Here is an 18,796-nt window from a genome sequence, read left to right as displayed (position 1 = left end):
TACTGCAGATGCTGGAGATTAGAGTCAAGAGTGTGGTGCTGGAAAAGCACAGCAGGTCAGGTAGCATCAGAGGAGCAGGAAAATTGACGTTTCAGGCAAAAGCCCTTAATTAGGAATGAGACTGGGAGCCTTGATGTGGGGGTGGGGGGTGGGAGGGAGGGTGGAGAGATAAATGGGAGGGGTTGAGGCTGGGGGGGAAGGTAGCTGAAAGTGCAATAGGTGGATGGAGGTGGGGATAAAGGTGATAGGTTAGAGAGGAGAGTGGAGTGGATAGGTGGGAAGGAAGATTGACAGGTCATGAAGAAGGTGCTGAGCTGGAAGGTTGGAATTGGGGTAAGTGGAAGTGAGGAAACTGGTGAAGTCCACATTGATGCCATGGGGTTGAAGGGTCCCAAGGCAGAAGATGAGGCGTTCTTCCTCCAGGCGTCGGGTGAGGCCTAAGACCTGCATCTCCTCGGCAGAGTTGGTTGGGGGGAAAGAGTTGAAATGTCCAGCCATGGGGTGGTGGGGTTGATTGGTGTGGGCCTTGCTAATTGCCCCATATATCCAGGGATGCTCAGGCTAGGTGGATTAGCCAAGCTAAATTGCCATGTAGTGTCCAGGGATGAGCTGGCTAGGTGGATTAACCAAGCTAAATTGCCCCATAGTGTCCAGAGATGTGTGGACTAGGTGGATTAGCCAAGCTAAATTGCCCCATAGTGTCCTGGGATGCGTGGACTAGGTGGATTGGTCAAGCTAAATTGCCCAAAGTGTCCAGGGATGTGCAGGCTAGGTGAATTAGCCAAGGGAACTGTGAGATGAGAGGGGTGTGGGTGGGGTCTGGCTGGAATGTACTTTGTAGGGTCGGTGTGTGCTCGATGGGCCAAATGGTCTGTGCCTGCACTGTGGGGATTTTATGATTCTATAATTCAATGCAGCCCGTTTTCCGTTCTGTCAGCCAGTGATGACACTGAGACTCTCCACTCCCTGTGTTGCCAACTTCATGCTGTTTAGCTGGGGGCGGCTCCCAGTCACTCCCGCTATTTAAAGGGGCAGACAGCGGCGGGGCAGCACAGAAGACAAGGAGAGACGTAGAGAGAAACCACGAATTTTTTTTTGGAAGAAAAATAATACAAGAGATGAAGCTGCCTTTCGCCGGCCCGCTGTGCATTGTTATTTATGCGGCCAGTTTCACCGAGGGAGCTGCAGCTAAGAAGGGCAAGGACAGGCACATGCAGTTCGCCTCCTGGGACGAGGTGAACCTCATCGCCCACGGGCTCCTGCAGCTCGGTCACGGCCTCAAGCAGCATGTGGACCGGAGCAAGGAGCAGCTCCGCCAGGTCCTGGAGCAGCTGGGCTCCCACAACCGCAGCCTGGCCGAGCTGGCCGGCCGCCTCGATCAGCAGCGCTCCGGGCTGGAGCCGCCGAACCTGCCCGGGGCTCACCTGCCGCAGGTCTCCGCCAGCCTGCGGGCCAAGGTGGAGGAGATGGAGCAGGACAGGCTGAGGATGGACAGGGCGCTGCGGAGCGTGGAGGAGAAGGTGGAGAGCCTGGTGAGCAGGGACAGAGCTGGAAGCAGTTTTAACAGTATCCGAGTAAGTCACAAAGTGACACCTGTTGATATTTTACTGTAGCTTTTCAGTCTAATAGAGAACTTGACACCTTCCTTAAAGCAGTTAAAAGTGCATTAACTTCATTTGTATGTGAACTTTTTACGAAGGGTATTGCAAAACAATTTGATTGGCCAATCATTTAATCATGTAGTGTAAATAAGAATGCAGGAGGTTTTTTCTTTGGATCTTTTGGAGTGAAAAATGAATTGGAACTGATCTCTTAGTGTGTAGGTGTTCCGAATAAGTGACACTGGTATCTGTAACAATCAGCCAGCAGTTTAAACAGAACTATTCGCTACCTCTTTATTGTTCTCCATTTAACACTGCGATATTAAAACGATTTTGATTCGAAATTCGGGGGTGTTTTTGAAGTTTAGAAAAGGGAAGTGGCATTCTGACACCCCCCCCCCCCCCCCCCATGAGTTTACAAGGTGCACATACAAGACCAGTACACTCCAATATAAACCGGGCAGTCAGAAATGCTGCACGTTCGCAATAAAGGAAGACAGGGACATGTCCAAGGAACACCTCAATGCTCACAAAATGGGTTATGATTAACGTAATACGTCCCAGTCAGCAGCATATTAGACAATCGTGTAGTGCGTGTGGATCGTGATGTGAGCCACACTGCTGCCTGGGGTAAGGGATGGACTGTAATTCACTGTAATTCACACCACTTAGTACAATCAGCATTGTACAGCAGCAATTCAGTCACTAAATATTACTGAGTTTGCTGAAAAAGGAGGTGGTATAATAAAACCTAAGAATAGGAGGAGAATAAAAAGAACTGGCCTTTTTTTAAAAAAAAGAAAGGACTCTGGCTGCTGTAAATCAGAAAAAAAACCCTGAAATTTCACAAAAAGCTCAACAGATCTGGCAGCATCTGTGGAGAGAAATCAATTAATGTTTCGGGTGGAGGGACCCTTCCTCAGAACTATTCTAACAAGTTATGTAACTTTCTAATGTTCCAGCCCAATAATTTTTAAGGGTTGCCATCAGCCAATTTGTGCACTGCAAGATCCCACAAACAGCAAATTCATAAAGAGCAGGCAATCTGTGTGTTTAGTGGTCAGTTGAGGGAAAAGTGATATCCAGGTCAATGAAGAGAATCTCTTTAAATCGTGCAAAGGGATTTTTTTTTCTCTATATCCACATAAATGGGCAGCTTAATATCCATACCACTCACACAGCATTGCACTTTATAAGTATTAGCTTAGTTTATAGGCTGAAATCTTGGTGTGATTTGAACTGACCATGTTTAGGTAGGAGATCCTTCAACTCAACTGAGTCTGACCGTTCAATCATTGGTTTCCTTCTGATTTTGAGATTCGAGGAATGCATTCTTAGATACTATTGATCAACTAGTAGTCCACCAGATATTGCCTTATATAAAATTAATGCTCAGATTACAAATTTTAGAAAACATGAATCTTTTTTAAAATTTACTGAACTTTTAAAATACTCGTTTTACTTTTTGCAGTCCATGGTGGTAACTCAAAGCAGAAACATTAATGAACTGTTGACAAAAATTGAAGACCAGCAGTTGCAGCTTGAAAAGCAGAGAGTTCAAATCCAGATTCTGCAAAACCAGGTGTGTGACTACAATAACAAATAGTAAATAAGTACAGATGAAACAATGTATGTGATAAGAATATTAAATATACACAGGCAAGGAGTATCTCTACTAAACACACACAAGCATGTTATGTAACTAGAACAACAAATTTAATACTGCTACCAAAACAAGGCAATACCATATGCATGGGCACACTGGAAAGCACGAATTAATTGATCTTTTCCAAAATATTAGACAGAGCCTACTTTGGAAGATGCCCCTGGAGTGGCAGAGAAGAACAGTCAAGTCAGCCAAGGTTCCTCATTACTTTCCAATAGCTCCAGTATTCATTCAAAGTGTTGAGGTTTCAGGTATAGACAAGAGAGAATGTGTTCCAGTACCCTCCCATAATGTTGAATACTCTGCCAGCATTCACAGTCTAGGCTTAATGAACTAAACTGACTTGGGAAGGGTAGCATCGTGTCAGTTAGAACTGTACACAACATAACTGTTGAGAAAGCTGAAACACAATTGCAAACATACTAAACTGTTGAAACTCTTAATCTTAATCTGTGCTCCTGATTTGTTATACATCCAAACACTGCTTTATATTAACTTGCTTCTGTATCTAGACTGATGTTGTCTTGTGTGTGTGTGTAATTCTGAATTGTAACAGAAGGGGAATTTAATCCAGTCTCCTCTCCACTACAGCTGCCAGAAAACAAATTACAGCTTAAAGACAGTCCATACTGGAGGTCAATTTTCAAACAAAGAATGGAGATATTTCCTCATACACACAGCAGCGTGGAGCCAAAGCCAGATGACAGTAAGTAGACTCTTAGAAAAATTCCAGTAAAACACCCATTCCCAGACCTAACTGCAGGTGGGAAGACAATGGAATCTGAATAAATACACACTTTCCTCTTTTTCTCTCGTGTCATTACTCTAAGCTAGATCTATCTTTGAGGTAAAGGGGTTTGAAATAAAATTAAACCACAACCCTTCAGTTTACTGATTTATTCCACAGGCTACTGTTGCTGTTATTAAAGTGGAAGTTCATAATAAGGAAAATTCCACTTTATTATTCTAAGGTCTGAGAAATCACTGATCCATGCATAGACAGACCAACACACCATGTGAGAACAAATGTGGACAAACACATGCAATACACAGGAATCGATACAGTCTCATGTCACTGACTATGTACAGGTAATCAGGAGTTGTATATTTGGGGCTGCAAGAATGTGTTCATGCTTCCTCAACCTGGGGTTTCAAGTCGACAGATGTCTGGTATACTTGCGTTAACGTAAAAAGAGAGGGCCAGCTGGACTTTGAACATTCTGTGCAGAACACAACAGCAAATGGAATGTTTTTATGGCTGCTGGCCAACTGGGGGAAAGGGCACTCAAAGCATTACAGGCAAGAGAGCAAGGCAGGCAAATTCCTGGGAGACCCTTTTGCCTATAAACAGATTTGTTTTTTTTTAAACTTGCTGTACATTTGTCAAATGTTTTTTAAAAATAAGTTAGTGACAAAGAGAAACAAGTTTTTTTTTGTTTTAAAGTCCACAAAGCCAGAATGTTGGAGTCTAGTAAATCAGCCAAGGCTCCTGTTCCTGCTCCTGGTCACTGGTCCTGACTGGAATGAGTACGTAAAGCAGGACCAGACTTGGCTGTGGTATTCCTCCTCTTTTAACCCCCCCACCCTGTTCAACATAAAAACACAGAATATAGGAGCAGAAGCATTCAAACTTGTTCTGTCATTCCAACTGAATACCCTGTTCTACTCTCCCCAAATCCTTTTGATCCCTTTAGTCTTAAGAACTATACCTACACTGTTCTGAAAGTCTTCAATATTTTAGCCTTCTTTGTTTCCAGTGCCAGAGAATTCCCCAGGCACACCACTCTTTTTTCTAGGTGAAGAGATTTCTCCTTTGTCTCCCACTGAGTAGTGCTGTGCAAAGCCTCCTTCCTTCTAAGGAGGAAGGGAATGAAGGAGAGAATTGATAGGGGTACAAGATCAGACTGGTTTGGATCAGGGATGGATAAAGAAAAGCTATTTCCATTTTCCAGTAGTACAAGAAATAAGGGACACACTGGTTTTGACCAAGAAATGCAAGGTCAGATGTGAGGAAGGTTTTTCCTTTTTTATATAAACAAGGAGTGGTAATGATCTAGAATCCTAAAATCTCTACAGTCTGGAAGAGCCTATTCCGCTCATAGAGCACTCACCCCCAACCCTATTCCCAAAACCCTGCATTTACATTGCTAACCCACCTAGTCTGCACATCCCTCATTACTACAGACAGTTTAGAATGGCTAATCCACTGGGAGGACTGTGGGACGAAACCTACGCAGACACTGACACCATGCAAACTCCAAATCGACAGTCACTCAAGGGTGGAAATGAACCCAGGTCCCTGGCACTGTGAGGCAGCAGTGCTGACAACTGAGCCACCATGCTGCTCTCTGGCTTCAGAGTTGGTGAGACGTGGAACCAGTCAATTGCTTTAAAAGGAAATTGGATAAGGACTTGAGGAAAAACCCAAAGTGCAAATTGGGGAAATGATGGGACTGACTGTGCTAGCTTTCTCTAGCATAATTCAAATATGATGTGTGCAATAGCCTGTTTTATGCCGTTAGAAAACACTCCAAGTGTTGGCATCTTCAGGGTTGAGATATTGTGGAAATAGATTTCTGATATGGGTCAGGCCTTTTCTTTTTCCCTTTCGATAACTGTTCAAATATAAAAATATTTAAGAGGTGTACAAGATCATGACCTGGTTTGGATCAAATACATAATAAAATTACTCCCCATACATATATTTTTAAAAGGAGGGCTGAGAATTAAATATTAGCAAGAATCTGTATCAAATACTGCAGGATTATTAAGATCTGTACAGAAGCATGAGGTTGACATTCACAGTGTAAAATTCCAGCCTCCAGTTTGCCTTTTATGGATGTGCCTTGCTGTTTATTTACTATTTTTAAATGTCAAATCTGTAGCCTTTTCCCAATTTTATCTACCTTTTTAAAAACTCAGTGCTGTGCATGGCGTATGTTTATTCCAGCCATGCTCCCAGTTCCAGGCAAGCCTTGTGCTCAAAGGCTGCTCACTGCATGAGGCTGTCCCACTGAATGGTTGTTGAGCCCTACTCCGATCCGCCAGGAGCCAAGAAGGAGGAGGACTCTCCCAGAAAATGAGCTGTTCAGGAATTTCTTACGAATGAAATATAGTAGCTGTGGCTGCTAGCCAACTAGGTGAAAGTTGAATCTGCTGTGAGCTGGCCACAAGCTGGGAGGAAACATTAAAGACTTTTATCTGCAAAGTAGGAGAGAAGCTTAAACTGTTTTTTTGTTTTAAAATAAAGCTGATGTGTGAATAATGTGGCTCAAAGCCAAGTGAGTGAAAGTTGAAGAGCCTGATTCATAACAGCTTCCCACTCCAGTCTTGAACTTCTGCGAGTTGTTATTTTCTCTGGATGAGCACTTCCCTCAAGCAGATTTTTTTTTCCTTCTTCAGTTCTTCCCATAACACGCTGACCTTTACTCCACTTCCAAACGAGGCAGTGTGTCAAAAGCAAAGATCGAGACTATACTTGCAGAGGGCTTCAGCTTTGGGCCACTTGCTTCCATTTAAGCCATTGCCAGAGTATGTCCCAACCCAGTGACCCAGAGGGTTTTATTTATATGGGTAAACCTCAGACCCTGAGTCAACTACTGAGCTGCTGTCACTACATTTCATAATTTACCAAATATATCATGATCACCTCCTTTCCCCACTTCAGTCAGTAACAATAAATATTTTATCTATAGTATGTGACCTACAGCAACAAAGCCAATAGGTAATATGTCTAATGTGCTTAATTACCAATATTGGAAATTTGAGCTTAAATATCTATGGAATGCAATTTCTTGGAACACGGGTGGACCATTCAGCCTTCAGTCTTTTCCTCCATTCAGTTGGATCACTTTTTGTTTTGTAACTTGCATCTATTTACTGTATTGATCTTGTTTTATATGTCATTAATCTGAGTTGAACTAGGGCATTATTTGATCTACCGTCCCCAACACCCCCACAAAAATCCTATTGAAGCTTCAAGTTCAGTACCTTGTTTAGAAATGCAAGCAATACTCACCACCATAATACAAGATATTTAATTCAAGCTAATTAAATACCCTTGTAATCGTATTATTCATTGTCATTTGTTTACTAAAGTTTAAATCTTTGCTTCCCATCAGTTTTAAATGCAATCACAGACATAAACAGAAACCTCATTGATTAGCAAAGGCTCCATCACACTAAGCTCCTTTTAAACAAATTGAGTATTTTAAACAGTACATGACTCTGAAAGCATCTCCAAAATAGATGTGACTAGTTTTTAAACAGTATTTTGAGTGTGGTGTCAAAGTAGCTGTCTGGATAGGGCTGAGACTGTCTGCACTCTGTTCATGACTTTAAAATATAAAGTAAACATAAATCCTCTGTTATGTAGCCACTCTATACAGAGTCATACCTCAAAAATAACCTGCATTTTCATAGCACCTTCAACATGGAAAATTATCTGAAGGTGCTTGGAAAAATAGAAAGAAGGAAAAGTGATTAGATGGGATTGCTTTGGTGAAAGAGGTGGTTTCAGTGAGCCTCTGAAAAGGAAGGGGGTGAGAGAGGTAACGAGATAGCAAGGTGAATTTCAGAGTGTAGGGCTTACTGGACTGAAGGAACCTTTTTGCTAATGGTTGGTTAAAGGGTGGGTGAGATGGTCAGAGCCTGAGAGCTGTGTTTTCAGGGAGGCTAGAGTACTTTCCAGAGGTGTAGAGGAATAAAACTGTGGTGGATTTAAGATAAACTCCATTGGGGTAAGCGCTTGAATGTTAGTGCAGCTCTGATATTTAGAATTATGAGCAAGCTGAACCATGGAGTTAGGGTTGAGCTGACCTTTAGAGTATAGAATTGGGGAGCATTGGACCCTGAGAGTTTTGCTGTAAATGGATTTTTACAATACAGAGAATATACAATTGGTAAATGTGTTAAATAGGATGAAATTATGACGAGGCTGGTATACAATAACTCTAGGCAGTAAGCGTACACAAACATCCTGTGCCACACATTTGCCAAAGGTGCCAAATATACATCTAACCCCCTCTAATATACATACCTGGTTTATAATTTAACATTAACTAATTAAAAATTTTGGCACTTCAAAATTTGAATCAATTAATTCCATTGTGAGATGAAATACTGAGCCAACAGACCCTGCATCACTGACAAGCACTCAGCAGGAAGTCTGAGACTGAGTGGGGAAACTAGCAACAGAACTGGGCATTAAAACTAGAGCAAACAAACCCACACAGTTCAGCAAGTGTTAATTGCCTCAAGTGACCTAGTGTTCTCTGATTAAGCCGTAAGGAATGCCTGACTGTATCTGCGTGGAGGGGCACAGCAGGATCCTGAGACAACTGGGTAAAAGTTCACATTGACGTCAGCCTTCAGAAAAGCCCCAGCAAAGCCTCCTAATCCTTTCACCCTGAACAGCACTGAGCTGCTTCTGTTACAAAATAAAGCAGCACAGAGTGACCTGCAGCTCCAAAGCAGAACTGAACGTACCAATCAACCAGATTCAAACTTGGCTCTGTAGCCTACACCTCAAAAGTTAACTAAAGCATAGAAACTGTGTGGACTTTTAAAGAGGTGTTCAACACTGTCACTAAAATACCCCAGGGATTCTCATTTACATATCCCCACTTTCATGTAGGAGAGATTTAAAAGTGGGGTTTATCATTGTCCGAGTGAAAAATATAAACTAAAAGTGAATCTAGAGATAAACTGAATGGAAATGGTTAATTAATCTAAAATTTTGAATGAATTCCATCCTGTTTAACTCAAAACTTGGAAATACTTAATACTTTCTTCACTCATTTATTTCAGTTGACTAAGTCAGAAATCACTCAACACCAGGTTATAGTCCAACAGGTTTGTTTGAAATCTCAAGCTTTTGGAGCTTAGCCCCTTCATCAGATCTAGTGAGAGGGAAGCACACAGAACACACAATTTATGGGAAGAGAGATCAAAAGATCATACAAACTGTGTGAGTGGAGTGTCGAATAAGTCTCTGCAAGTGACCAAGGGTGTCAGACAGTGTTAGCAAAGTGTCAGTGGCTGAATAGCAAGCGAAGGGTTGACCCATAATCCAACTAAATAAGGCAGAGATAATTATAACAAAGTAAAAATAAGGTGGCATCATGTGATTTCTGACTTTGTCCACTCCAGTCCAACACAGGCACTTCCGCGTCATTATTTCAGCTGGAGTGAAGAGGGAAAAAATACTCCCTGTTTAGTCTCTGGTTAAAATAATAGAGCTAAGAGTAGGGTTGGTGGGGGGATAAACTCCTCCTATTGGTTGTGCAATCTCTGCTGTAATTTAGCCACTCCCACAGATACACATGGCCTCCACCCACTTCAGATGTTCAACTGTGGGGTAAAGGACATATTTATTGCAGCACAGAAGCTGAACTTTTAACAATAGCTTGTACTGAGTCGGCAGTGCTGTGTCGCCATAGTTTGAAGTTCAGGCAAACAGCCCTTAAAGAGAAATTGTATTTCTCAAGATTCTGAAACTTCTGAATTCCGAGTTGAACCACTGTCTTTGGAGAGAGTAAAACTTTTATTGAACATAAACTTACTATAAACATCCCTTAAGGGGTATAAATTTATTAAAGCAAAAGTTTTGGTAATGTTACCTTTGTGTCTTCTGCAAATGAGAATTAAGAAGAAAGCATGGCAAGAAACAAGAATCTTTTAGTTTCTTTGCCCTGCCTCCAATTTAATAGCTTCACATTTAACACCTGGAGAAAACTTTGTTTCCGTGCTGTATGACTTTTGATGTGAGAATATCTGCAGGAATAGACTGAAATGCGGACAAGTAAGAGCGAAGAAATGCCTGATACCTAACAAGTGCACACTCTTCCTTTCTTGTAGAACTGCCATCTGATTGTCACCAATTATACTTGGAAGGACAGCGAACCACCAGTGTGTACAAAATCCAGCCAATAGGCTCAAAGCCCTTTGAAGCATTTTGTCAAATGACAGAAGGTAAGAATTTTAACATCACTGGAGACTGAGTCTGGAACTCTCCAGAAAATGGGGCCAGAACTGTTCCCAAAAATGAGGTCAAAGGTTTACTTCCTTTTGTTGAAAAGGGGTCCAGGGCCAAAGATCTTATTTAAAGAGGATGAGAACCTGCTTATGGATACAGGGCGAGGGAGCTGTTGTTACTCAGGAATGAGGATGCGACTAACCTCTTTGTTCCTGGCAACAAAGCTGGGGCTACTCGGGAGGGGCTAGAAAAGGAGAGGGGGTAAGAATGACCACAGGAAACACAGAACTGCTTTTGATTTTGTCAGATCTAATTTTACACCTCATCCATCTGGGCAAATCTACATGAGTTCATAAAATATTTGTCTTCCAACAGAAGGTGGCTGGACTGTGATCCAGAGAAGGAGGGATGGGTCAGTGGACTTTGACCGCCTCTGGCAAGCTTACAAGGATGGATTTGGCAACCTGACTGGTAAGCAGGACTCAGCAGGCCTACTCTCCATGGATATTTGCTCACTTCAAAAGAAGCCAAGCTACCAATGGGTTGGTTCCTCTGGGTTAGATAGGGTCAATTCAGCCCTGGCTCCAGAACCTGATGGCCAGGCAATAAAGTGAGTGAGAGATGAGGGTAGGAATGTACCATTCTTTTAGTGGAATACTGAAGCACATTTTGAATCCAATGCCTTCGGAAGAGGTAGGGAGTAAACAGGAAACTGTACGAAGATAAATATTTCACTTGTCAGATGCACAATATGAACAATGTTTGGACACTAATAGGACATCAGTGAACGAGATGGGCTTTAGTATCTAAATGTTCCCTTGCTTTATCTGGTCTATTTCTGACTCCAAACTCACAGGTCCACAGGGTCTGTTCCGTGCTGTACATCTCTATGACTCTATAACACAAGTGAGTCTTCATTCTGCTCTGGAATGACCTCACAAACCACTCTGTCGTACAGAATTGGCTTCACTCATGACCCATGAATCAAATTAACAAACAAATTGCACACAGCAAGGCCATCATAATAAGCAGGTAATCTTTTTTGCTGATGTCAACAAACCGCAGAATATTGGACAGAACACACTGAAACATTAGTGAGAGTCACCAGATGATCACAGGGTGTGCTGTCATTAGAGAGAGATGACTGGTGGCGAGTGTTAAACTGACGCTCACCAGGCTTCAGGTGAAACGTGAGATTAAAGGCCGGCTTGACCACCTTGGCCAGTGTGGGAACTCAACCATTGCAGTTTGGCATCCCTACATCACAATCCATCCATCCAGCCAACTGAGCTAATCTACCACAGAGAGGGTCTCCAAGAGCAATTCAGCAAATCCTCATTTAAATAAATGGAATTCTCTGTTCCGTTCTGATCAGATGCTCTTGATTTCAGGTGAATTCTGGCTGGGTCTGGAGAAACTTTATACCATTGTGCGCCAGGGTGGATATCTGTTGCGTATCGAGCTGGAGGACTGGGAGAATCACACTGAGTACACTGAATATCCATTCAGCCTGGGCAGCGAGGCCACTGACTACACCATGACGCTAAAGAGCCCCACTTCTGGAAACCTCAAGAATGCCATCCGGGAGTCGAGTGGACTGGGCTTTTCAACTCGGGACCAGGACCATGACCTGAAGTTCAACATGAGCTGTGCAAAACACCTCACAGGTCAGTCCTCAGGCAAACCCCAAAAATGCTTGAATTTTAAAACAATATCATGTTCCTCCTTGGTTTCCCTCGAGAACAATTGAATGTTCAGGCTCACCAGCATCTCTGCAAATATGAGCTATTTGTAAAAATTAGAGAAGCTGGGATTGGATCAAAAATTGAGCATTCATGGGATATGGGCGTCACTGGCTGGCCAGCATTTATTGCCCGTCCCCAGTGCCCTTGAGAAGGTGATGGTGAATTGCCACCTTGAACCATCTCAATCCATTTGTTATAGGTAGACACTTAATGCTGTCATGGAGGGACTTGCAGGAGTTTGAGCTAGCAACACACTTGGCTCCTTTAGATGGCAAACATTAAAAAAAACCTAATGGGTGAAATTGAGGAGTATAAAATGGAGAAACTATTTCTTCAGGCAAGTGAGTTGGTAACCAAAGGCCCCAGGTTCAAACTACTTGTCAATAGAACTTGAAGACTATTTTCACGAAGAATAGTGTTCTGATCTGGAAAGGATGACAGAAGCAAATTCCAGTGGAACTTCTAAGCAGTGATTGGACACGTTCTTAGAAAAGAAAAGCTTTCAGGGTCTGGGGAGAAGCTAGGGTGTGGGTCTAACTGGACAGATATTTCAAAGAGCTACAACCCACATGATGGGCTGAATAGCTGCACTGTAGGATGCTATACCCAGGCACCACAGTATAAGAGATTGAGGAAGGGAACAGGGAGGAGGGAAACGTATGCGAGCCATCCACACACTGATTTCAAGGCAGATCTTTGCACTGTGCTTTAGGGAGATGCTACTTCTGCAGTCTCCTTAGGGGTCATCAGCAGCAGATGGACTGAATGGACAGAAATGTCCTGGGATATCACATGCTTCGAACTGCAGAGCAGTCGAGAGGCTGGGCGTAGATCTACCTGTGTGTCAGTGACTTCAGGGCAGTAGTCCCTGCACACTGGGAGCTAGCAAGGCCTTTATTTCAACAGAATGGGTGTTTCCCAAAGGATAGATTCAATGTCAAACCAGTTGGAACCTTGATCCAACATTGGAAAGAAGTGTTGCTAACCGAGAATGCTGAAGAAACTCATGAAGCTAGTTAGCATCTGTGGAGTGTGAAAAACCAGAATTATGTTTTGACTCTGGCTTGATTTCTTCATGAGAAGATGCTGCCAGACCTGCTGAGTTTCTCCAGAATTGTTTGTTACAGATTTCCAGCATCTGCAACATTTTGCTTTTGTTTTGCTGAAAAGCAGCTGTTCTGTTTTTGAGATTGGGAGAACTGGGAGTGAGTTCCTGTCCAGTGTCTCCCACAGGTAGTCACGAGCATTCCGCCTTTCTACATGCATTAAATACATGGCAGACTCGACATTTTACTGGAGCTGTGAGCTGGCTTGTTTTCCACAGCTTTAATGGCATCTTTCTGTCTATTCTAGGTGGATGGTGGTTCACTACGTGTGGACAGGCCAACCTGAATGGCAAGTATTTTGCCAGCAAGCCCCGACAGAGACATGAGAGGAAACAGGGAATATTCTGGAAGCCCTGGAAAGGCAGAAATTACCCACTGAAAACCACAACAATGATGATTCGCCCTATGGAACTAGAGGCATAAACGATAACAACTCAGATTCTGGCAGAGACTGTGTGTGGGTGAGAGTGATAGAGTGAGACAGAGATAGAATACAGAAAAGCAGTCACTGTTTACATCTGGGATGAGAATACAATGCAATATTTTAGAGGAAAACGGATGCACTGACTAGAGTCTCCAAACATGTATAATTTGTATTTGTTTATGCAACAAAACAATGCAGTAAGTATCACAGGATTAACAGCTGAGCTATGCAAGCATATCCAAAGCCCACAAGCCACTAAGCAGCTATTAGTTTTACTTGAGTGTTTTTTTTTCAATTTTTAAGTTAATAACATATAAATGCAGCTAACTTCTGTAAAAAAAAAAGTTTGTGAGCTTTCCCAATATGCAATTTCACCCTTTGCTCACTGATCATTCAGCAATTTACTACATCACTCAAATCCAAGTGTCCCAGGGCTAATTCTCATTTCAGCTGCATTAGGAGTAATCTGTACTTCAAAAAACAGTGTACACATCACTGCCACTGGGCATACAGTGAGCTGACACTAGTGTCAGAATACTAGAGAATTACTAAGTCCCTGGACATTATATTGGTAAAAAGTTTGTCAAAGTGCACCATTCTATCACTGAAGGGCCAGGCCAAGACTGTCAGAAGCAAAGCAACAGCACACTGTAGCTTCTTAAATGTCAGTGGCTCTGAAAGGAACCCTTTCTTTGTACTTCCATAAAATTGCTGTGCTTTTACTCTGAAATAAAGTTAAACAGATATATTGTTTCTGGTGAACCTATACGGTAAATGTGGGTGCAATCTTGGCACTGGCATAAACCCAGAGTGACAGGCCTGGATTCAGGTGCCTACAATATCACATCCTGAGTGCACTAGTCACTGTTTAAACTAGTTTCTCTGTTACACTTGTAGCTTGATTCCTACTTAAAGGAATGTGTCCAAGTCATATTGACTTTATCACCATGGCTATGAATAGCTTCAGAATTGAGACTATTAATTGTTTCTTTTGTTTGCCTTTATGTATTTAAACAGTTAATATTCCAAATTTGCCTTTTGTAATTTATAAAAATGGCTGAGCCTCTCCCAGAGAGGAATGAGTCACCCTCTATCATCTGCTGTACAGAACCTTTAAAGCCTGTTATTTTAATATCAAATGATTTCTTTAATCATATTTTGTCTAAAAAAAACTATCCTTTTGGTTTAAATATTTGTCTGGTCTATTTGCCTATTACTGTGGGGAGTTGGGAGTTGGATTTACAATTAACGTCTGATGTGACTGTCTTAGCATGACATCATTCTCCATACACCATAGGTACAGAGAATTGCTAAAGAGAAAAGATCAAAGTACGTTTACTTTACCTTCCACCATCCTGATAGTTGTACAGCATAACGATAATGGAGTTGTTTTCTCATTGTAGTCATTAGTCTTTATCCAAAAATGTCTACAACTGCCCCAAGACATGAAGTGATGAAAATGCTAGCAGTGAAAGCTTTTTTAGATTCACAGTCCCCTGTGACAAACACATTTACCATATTCTCTTCTGAAAGTAAGCCAATTCCAGACTCAAAGACCAAACTCATATACAGAACACCTCCATATTAACAGACTGACCTCACCACTCAAATGACACTGAGCAGGACATAAAGACTTCAACCAGGATCCTGGGAAAAGTGATAAAGAATACATTCAAAATGATAGAATTACTACTCAAATCATCTTCATTCCAAACTTTCATTTCACCAATCCCCAGAACCACAAGTGCAGCAAACAACATCTGAGGAAACCAAAGATTATTTGTGTTTTAAATATCCTTCACATTTGAAGAGGTCAAATGAGAACAGACACAGTAATAGTCTTGTGCATTTCACATTTGTATTGTACACTGACATATTCATCAGATGTACGTCTCAATTCCACATTCATCAGAGATTTACCTGCATTTCCACATGTCCTTTACTCTATTCGTTGCTCCCAACTGATCTCCTCTACAGTGGGGAGATAGGACACCTATTTAGGAATGCTTCAGAGAATATCTCTGGGATGCGCACAAAACAATCCCACCACCCCGTGGCTGAACACTTTAACTCCCCCTCCCACTCCCCCAAGGACATTCAGGTCCTAGGCCTCCTCCATCACCAAACCCTTCCCACCCAATGCGTGGAGGAAGAACACATCTTCCACTTTGGGACCCTACAACCATGTGGGATCAATGTGGATTTCACCAGTTTCCTCATTTCCTCTCTGCTGACCTTATACCAGATCCAACCTTCCAACTTGGCACCGCCCTCTTGACCTGTCCTACCTGTCCGTCTTTCTTCCCACCTATCCAGTCCACCTTCCTCTCTGACTTATCTGCATTCCCCACCCCCCCATGTTATCTATCTATCACATTCTCAGCTACCTTCCCCCTGCCCCACCCCACTCCCATTTATCTCTCAGCCCCCTTGGCCCACATGCCTCATTCCTGATGAACAGTTTATGCTTGAAACATCGATTCTCCTGCTCCTCAGATGCTGCCTTTCCAGCACCACACTCTTGACTCACGTATGTCTCTACATGTCTGGCCATGATTAGAACACCAGTAACTATAGGGTTCACTGCTCAATCTAAGTTGCCCTGAGTAGGTGGTGATGGACACCCTTGAACCAGTCTGTTAGATTGAGTGGCTGGGTAGACCAACTTTAAAGTTGGTCAACCACATTGGCAAGATTGGAGTTTGACTAAATATGGCAGTTACCTTGTTCAATGGACATTAGTGGACCAGTTAGATTTTATATCAATCCAACATCTATCCACCTCAGAAATATTTATGAAAGGATGTTGCGTTGAGCTGTCAGATCAGTCAATGCTGGGAGATTACAAATCCAACAGATAAAAAAGGATATTTCAGATCAGATAGCACACAAAACAATACTTTTCACTGTATCTCAGTACATGTAACAACAATCAATCAGCTTCAAACAGAAATTTGCTCTGATTACTACAAGGAGAAAGTGAGGACTGCAGATGCTAGAGACCAGAGTCGAGACTCAGATTACTACAGCTCAAGTATGCAGATTATAACCACTAGGTGGCAAAAACAGACTGAGTAAAACGTGTGCAAGCAGCTAACCAATGGTAAAATTGTTCTGTGAGAGCAGAGCATATTTTGGCCATGTGGGTCCAGACTGGACAATGACAGTTAAAGGCAGACCAAAGCAGGGTGACAGTGTCCTGATGCCCTGAACATTCCACTGTCAGGTAATGCCTGAGGTTTAAGGCATATACACAGAGTTTAACATCAGTGAGATCCCACTGGAGGCGAAGTCAAGGAATTGAATGGGGATGAGGGGTTGAAAATGGTGGCGGGGGAAGGGGTGTTGCAGGAAAAAGAACCACCTTGAGAATGAAAGCTGCAATCTCCCACTTACCTGTAGATTGTGTATGGAGTCAAAACTCCTGGCAGAGGGAATTCTAAAACTTCTAAAGCCAACTCTGTATCCCCACTATTTGATGACTTTAATTCCAAGAAGTCCGGGGTGAAACAAAAGGATGGAGTGTCTTTAACAGTGCTCAATTCAAATCGGAAAATACCTTCAATCAAAAACATATGATAATGTTAACATATCTCACTTGAGAATAAGTCTAATCCATATAGCAAACATACTCAACCCATACATATAGCGTACTATTCCTCAGGGTCTGGGATAATGTATTATTGACTGTAGAATTTCCAGGGACTGGGGGAATGGATTTCACATTATAAATTCCCCAGTGATTGGGGTAGTTTTACATAGTGCAAAATTCCTAGGGATTGAATCAAGGATTTCCTACGGTGTGGAAGCAGGATGTTCCACCATTAGGTTCACACAGACCCTCCAAAGAGCATCCCACCCAGACCGAGTCCCCTACCCAATCACTGTAACCCTGCATTTCCCATAGCCAATCTGTCTAACCACCACATCTTTGGACTGTGGGAGGAAACCAGAGACATAGGGAGAAGGTGCAAACTCCATACAGAGTGTTGCTGGAATCAAATCTGGGTCCCTGGCAGTGTGAGGCAGCAGTGCTAACCACTGAGCCACCGTGCCAACTGGGGGAACAGATTATATGGTGTGGAATTCACAGTGGTTGGAAGGGATTGCAGTATATTAAAAAGTATATAAATGCAAGGATATAAAAAAGATGTCTTATAAAGAGTGTGGGATATATATTACACAGTGCAGGATTTCCAGGGACTGGGTGGAGGTGGGTATATATTGTGGGGTTGCCAGGGATTGGGAGTGTGTATTATAGTGTGGTCTACAATAGAGAGGGGGATTCCCTGGGGGCAATGGGTGTGTTACACAGAGAGGGATTCCCTGGGCAATAGGTGTTTTACAGAGAGGAGGATTCCCCAGGGGGTAGGTGTATGACAGGAGGATTCCCCGGGGGGTAGGTGTATGACAGAGAGCAGGATTCCTGTGGGTGATGGGTGTATTATAGAGAAGAGAGTTGCCAGGACATTCGACTCATCATGTTAAAGATTACCTGGGATCTTGCGCAGTCTCCTCAGTAAAGGTGATGGCTTTTTCTCATCGGTGATGAACTTCATCAGGTCTTCATCACTGAGCTTATCTTCCTCCTGATCAGGGAGAAAAACATTCATAATCCAAACAATCCAATCCTTGAGTAATTTGACAATGGGGACAGGAGGTATAACTGGATCATGTGTGCCAGGCTAGACCACCAAATAATCTGATTATGGGTTCGGAACTGCTGGACTCAGGTTATCTTGGGATGGGTCATAAAGAATTTGAGTGCCTTTCACCCTGGGAGAATGAATACATTCGGTGTGTGATAAGGCATGTGATATGAGTGAATCATACTTTGGTGGCAGTTTCTGAGGTTGGATGGAAAATCTGCCACAAGTTGGTCATATCTGGAATGGTCTTACTGACCTCTGTTAGCATAAAGATAAAACATTCATAGAAACCAACTCTCCTTCATGGGGCTCACACATTAGAAATCCTCTTGGCTTCAATTGTGTAGTAAAAAGATTACGTCAGAGTACTGTCTGTGGTCATCAAGAGAACATCTGAACAAAAACAAAATCAAAGAACAGCATGCTAGAAATCAGAAAAAAAGCCTAAAAATTGCTGGAGAAACTCAGCAGGTCTGGCAGCATCTGTGAACAGAAAGCAGAGTTAATGTTTCAAGTCCAGTGACCCTTCCTCAGTTCTGATTCGAGACATTAACTCTGCTCTCGTGTAAAGGAGCAAGTGAGCTGCATTAACAGGTCATCTAACCATCCATACATTTTTACGGTTGAAA

General features: G+C 42.5%; 2 protein-coding genes across 8 annotated transcripts in view; one reads left to right on the top strand and one right to left on the bottom strand.

Moving 5' to 3' along the window:
• The window catches only part of LOC140494608 (dedicator of cytokinesis protein 7-like), a 199,676-nt gene that overhangs the window by 118,858 nt on the left and 62,022 nt on the right, over positions 1 to 18,796 (bottom strand). For all 6 annotated transcript variants that reach the window (XM_072593970.1, XM_072593972.1, XM_072593971.1 and 3 more), the window contains exons 13-14: positions 18,014 to 18,107; positions 16,915 to 17,077 (exon numbers count right to left, since the gene is read on the bottom strand). In XM_072593970.1, coding sequence (XP_072450071.1) covers positions 16,915 to 17,077; positions 18,014 to 18,107 — 257 coding nt within the window. The remainder of the gene's footprint in view (positions 1 to 16,914; positions 17,078 to 18,013; positions 18,108 to 18,796) is intronic.
• On the top strand, positions 1,015 to 14,708 carry angptl4 (angiopoietin-like 4). 2 transcript variants are annotated; one of them, XM_072593974.1, is made up of 7 exons: positions 1,015 to 1,532; positions 3,073 to 3,183; positions 3,859 to 3,973; positions 10,126 to 10,239; positions 10,619 to 10,714; positions 11,635 to 11,910; positions 13,342 to 14,708. In XM_072593974.1, exons 1-7 carry the CDS (start codon positions 1,119 to 1,121, stop codon positions 13,515 to 13,517), a joined length of 1,302 nt encoding a protein of 433 aa, XP_072450075.1. In that variant the 5' UTR covers positions 1,015 to 1,118; the 3' UTR covers positions 13,518 to 14,708. The 2 variants fall into 2 exon arrangements, with proteins under 2 accessions (XP_072450075.1, XP_072450074.1); XM_072593973.1 differs by having other exon boundaries at positions 1,017 to 1,574.

Source organism: Chiloscyllium punctatum, chromosome 24 (assembly GCF_047496795.1).
Source record: "Chiloscyllium punctatum isolate Juve2018m chromosome 24, sChiPun1.3, whole genome shotgun sequence".
Classification (NCBI taxonomy): Eukaryota; Metazoa; Chordata; class Chondrichthyes; order Orectolobiformes; family Hemiscylliidae; genus Chiloscyllium; species Chiloscyllium punctatum.
This window is presented reverse-complemented; position numbering and strand designations above follow the sequence as displayed.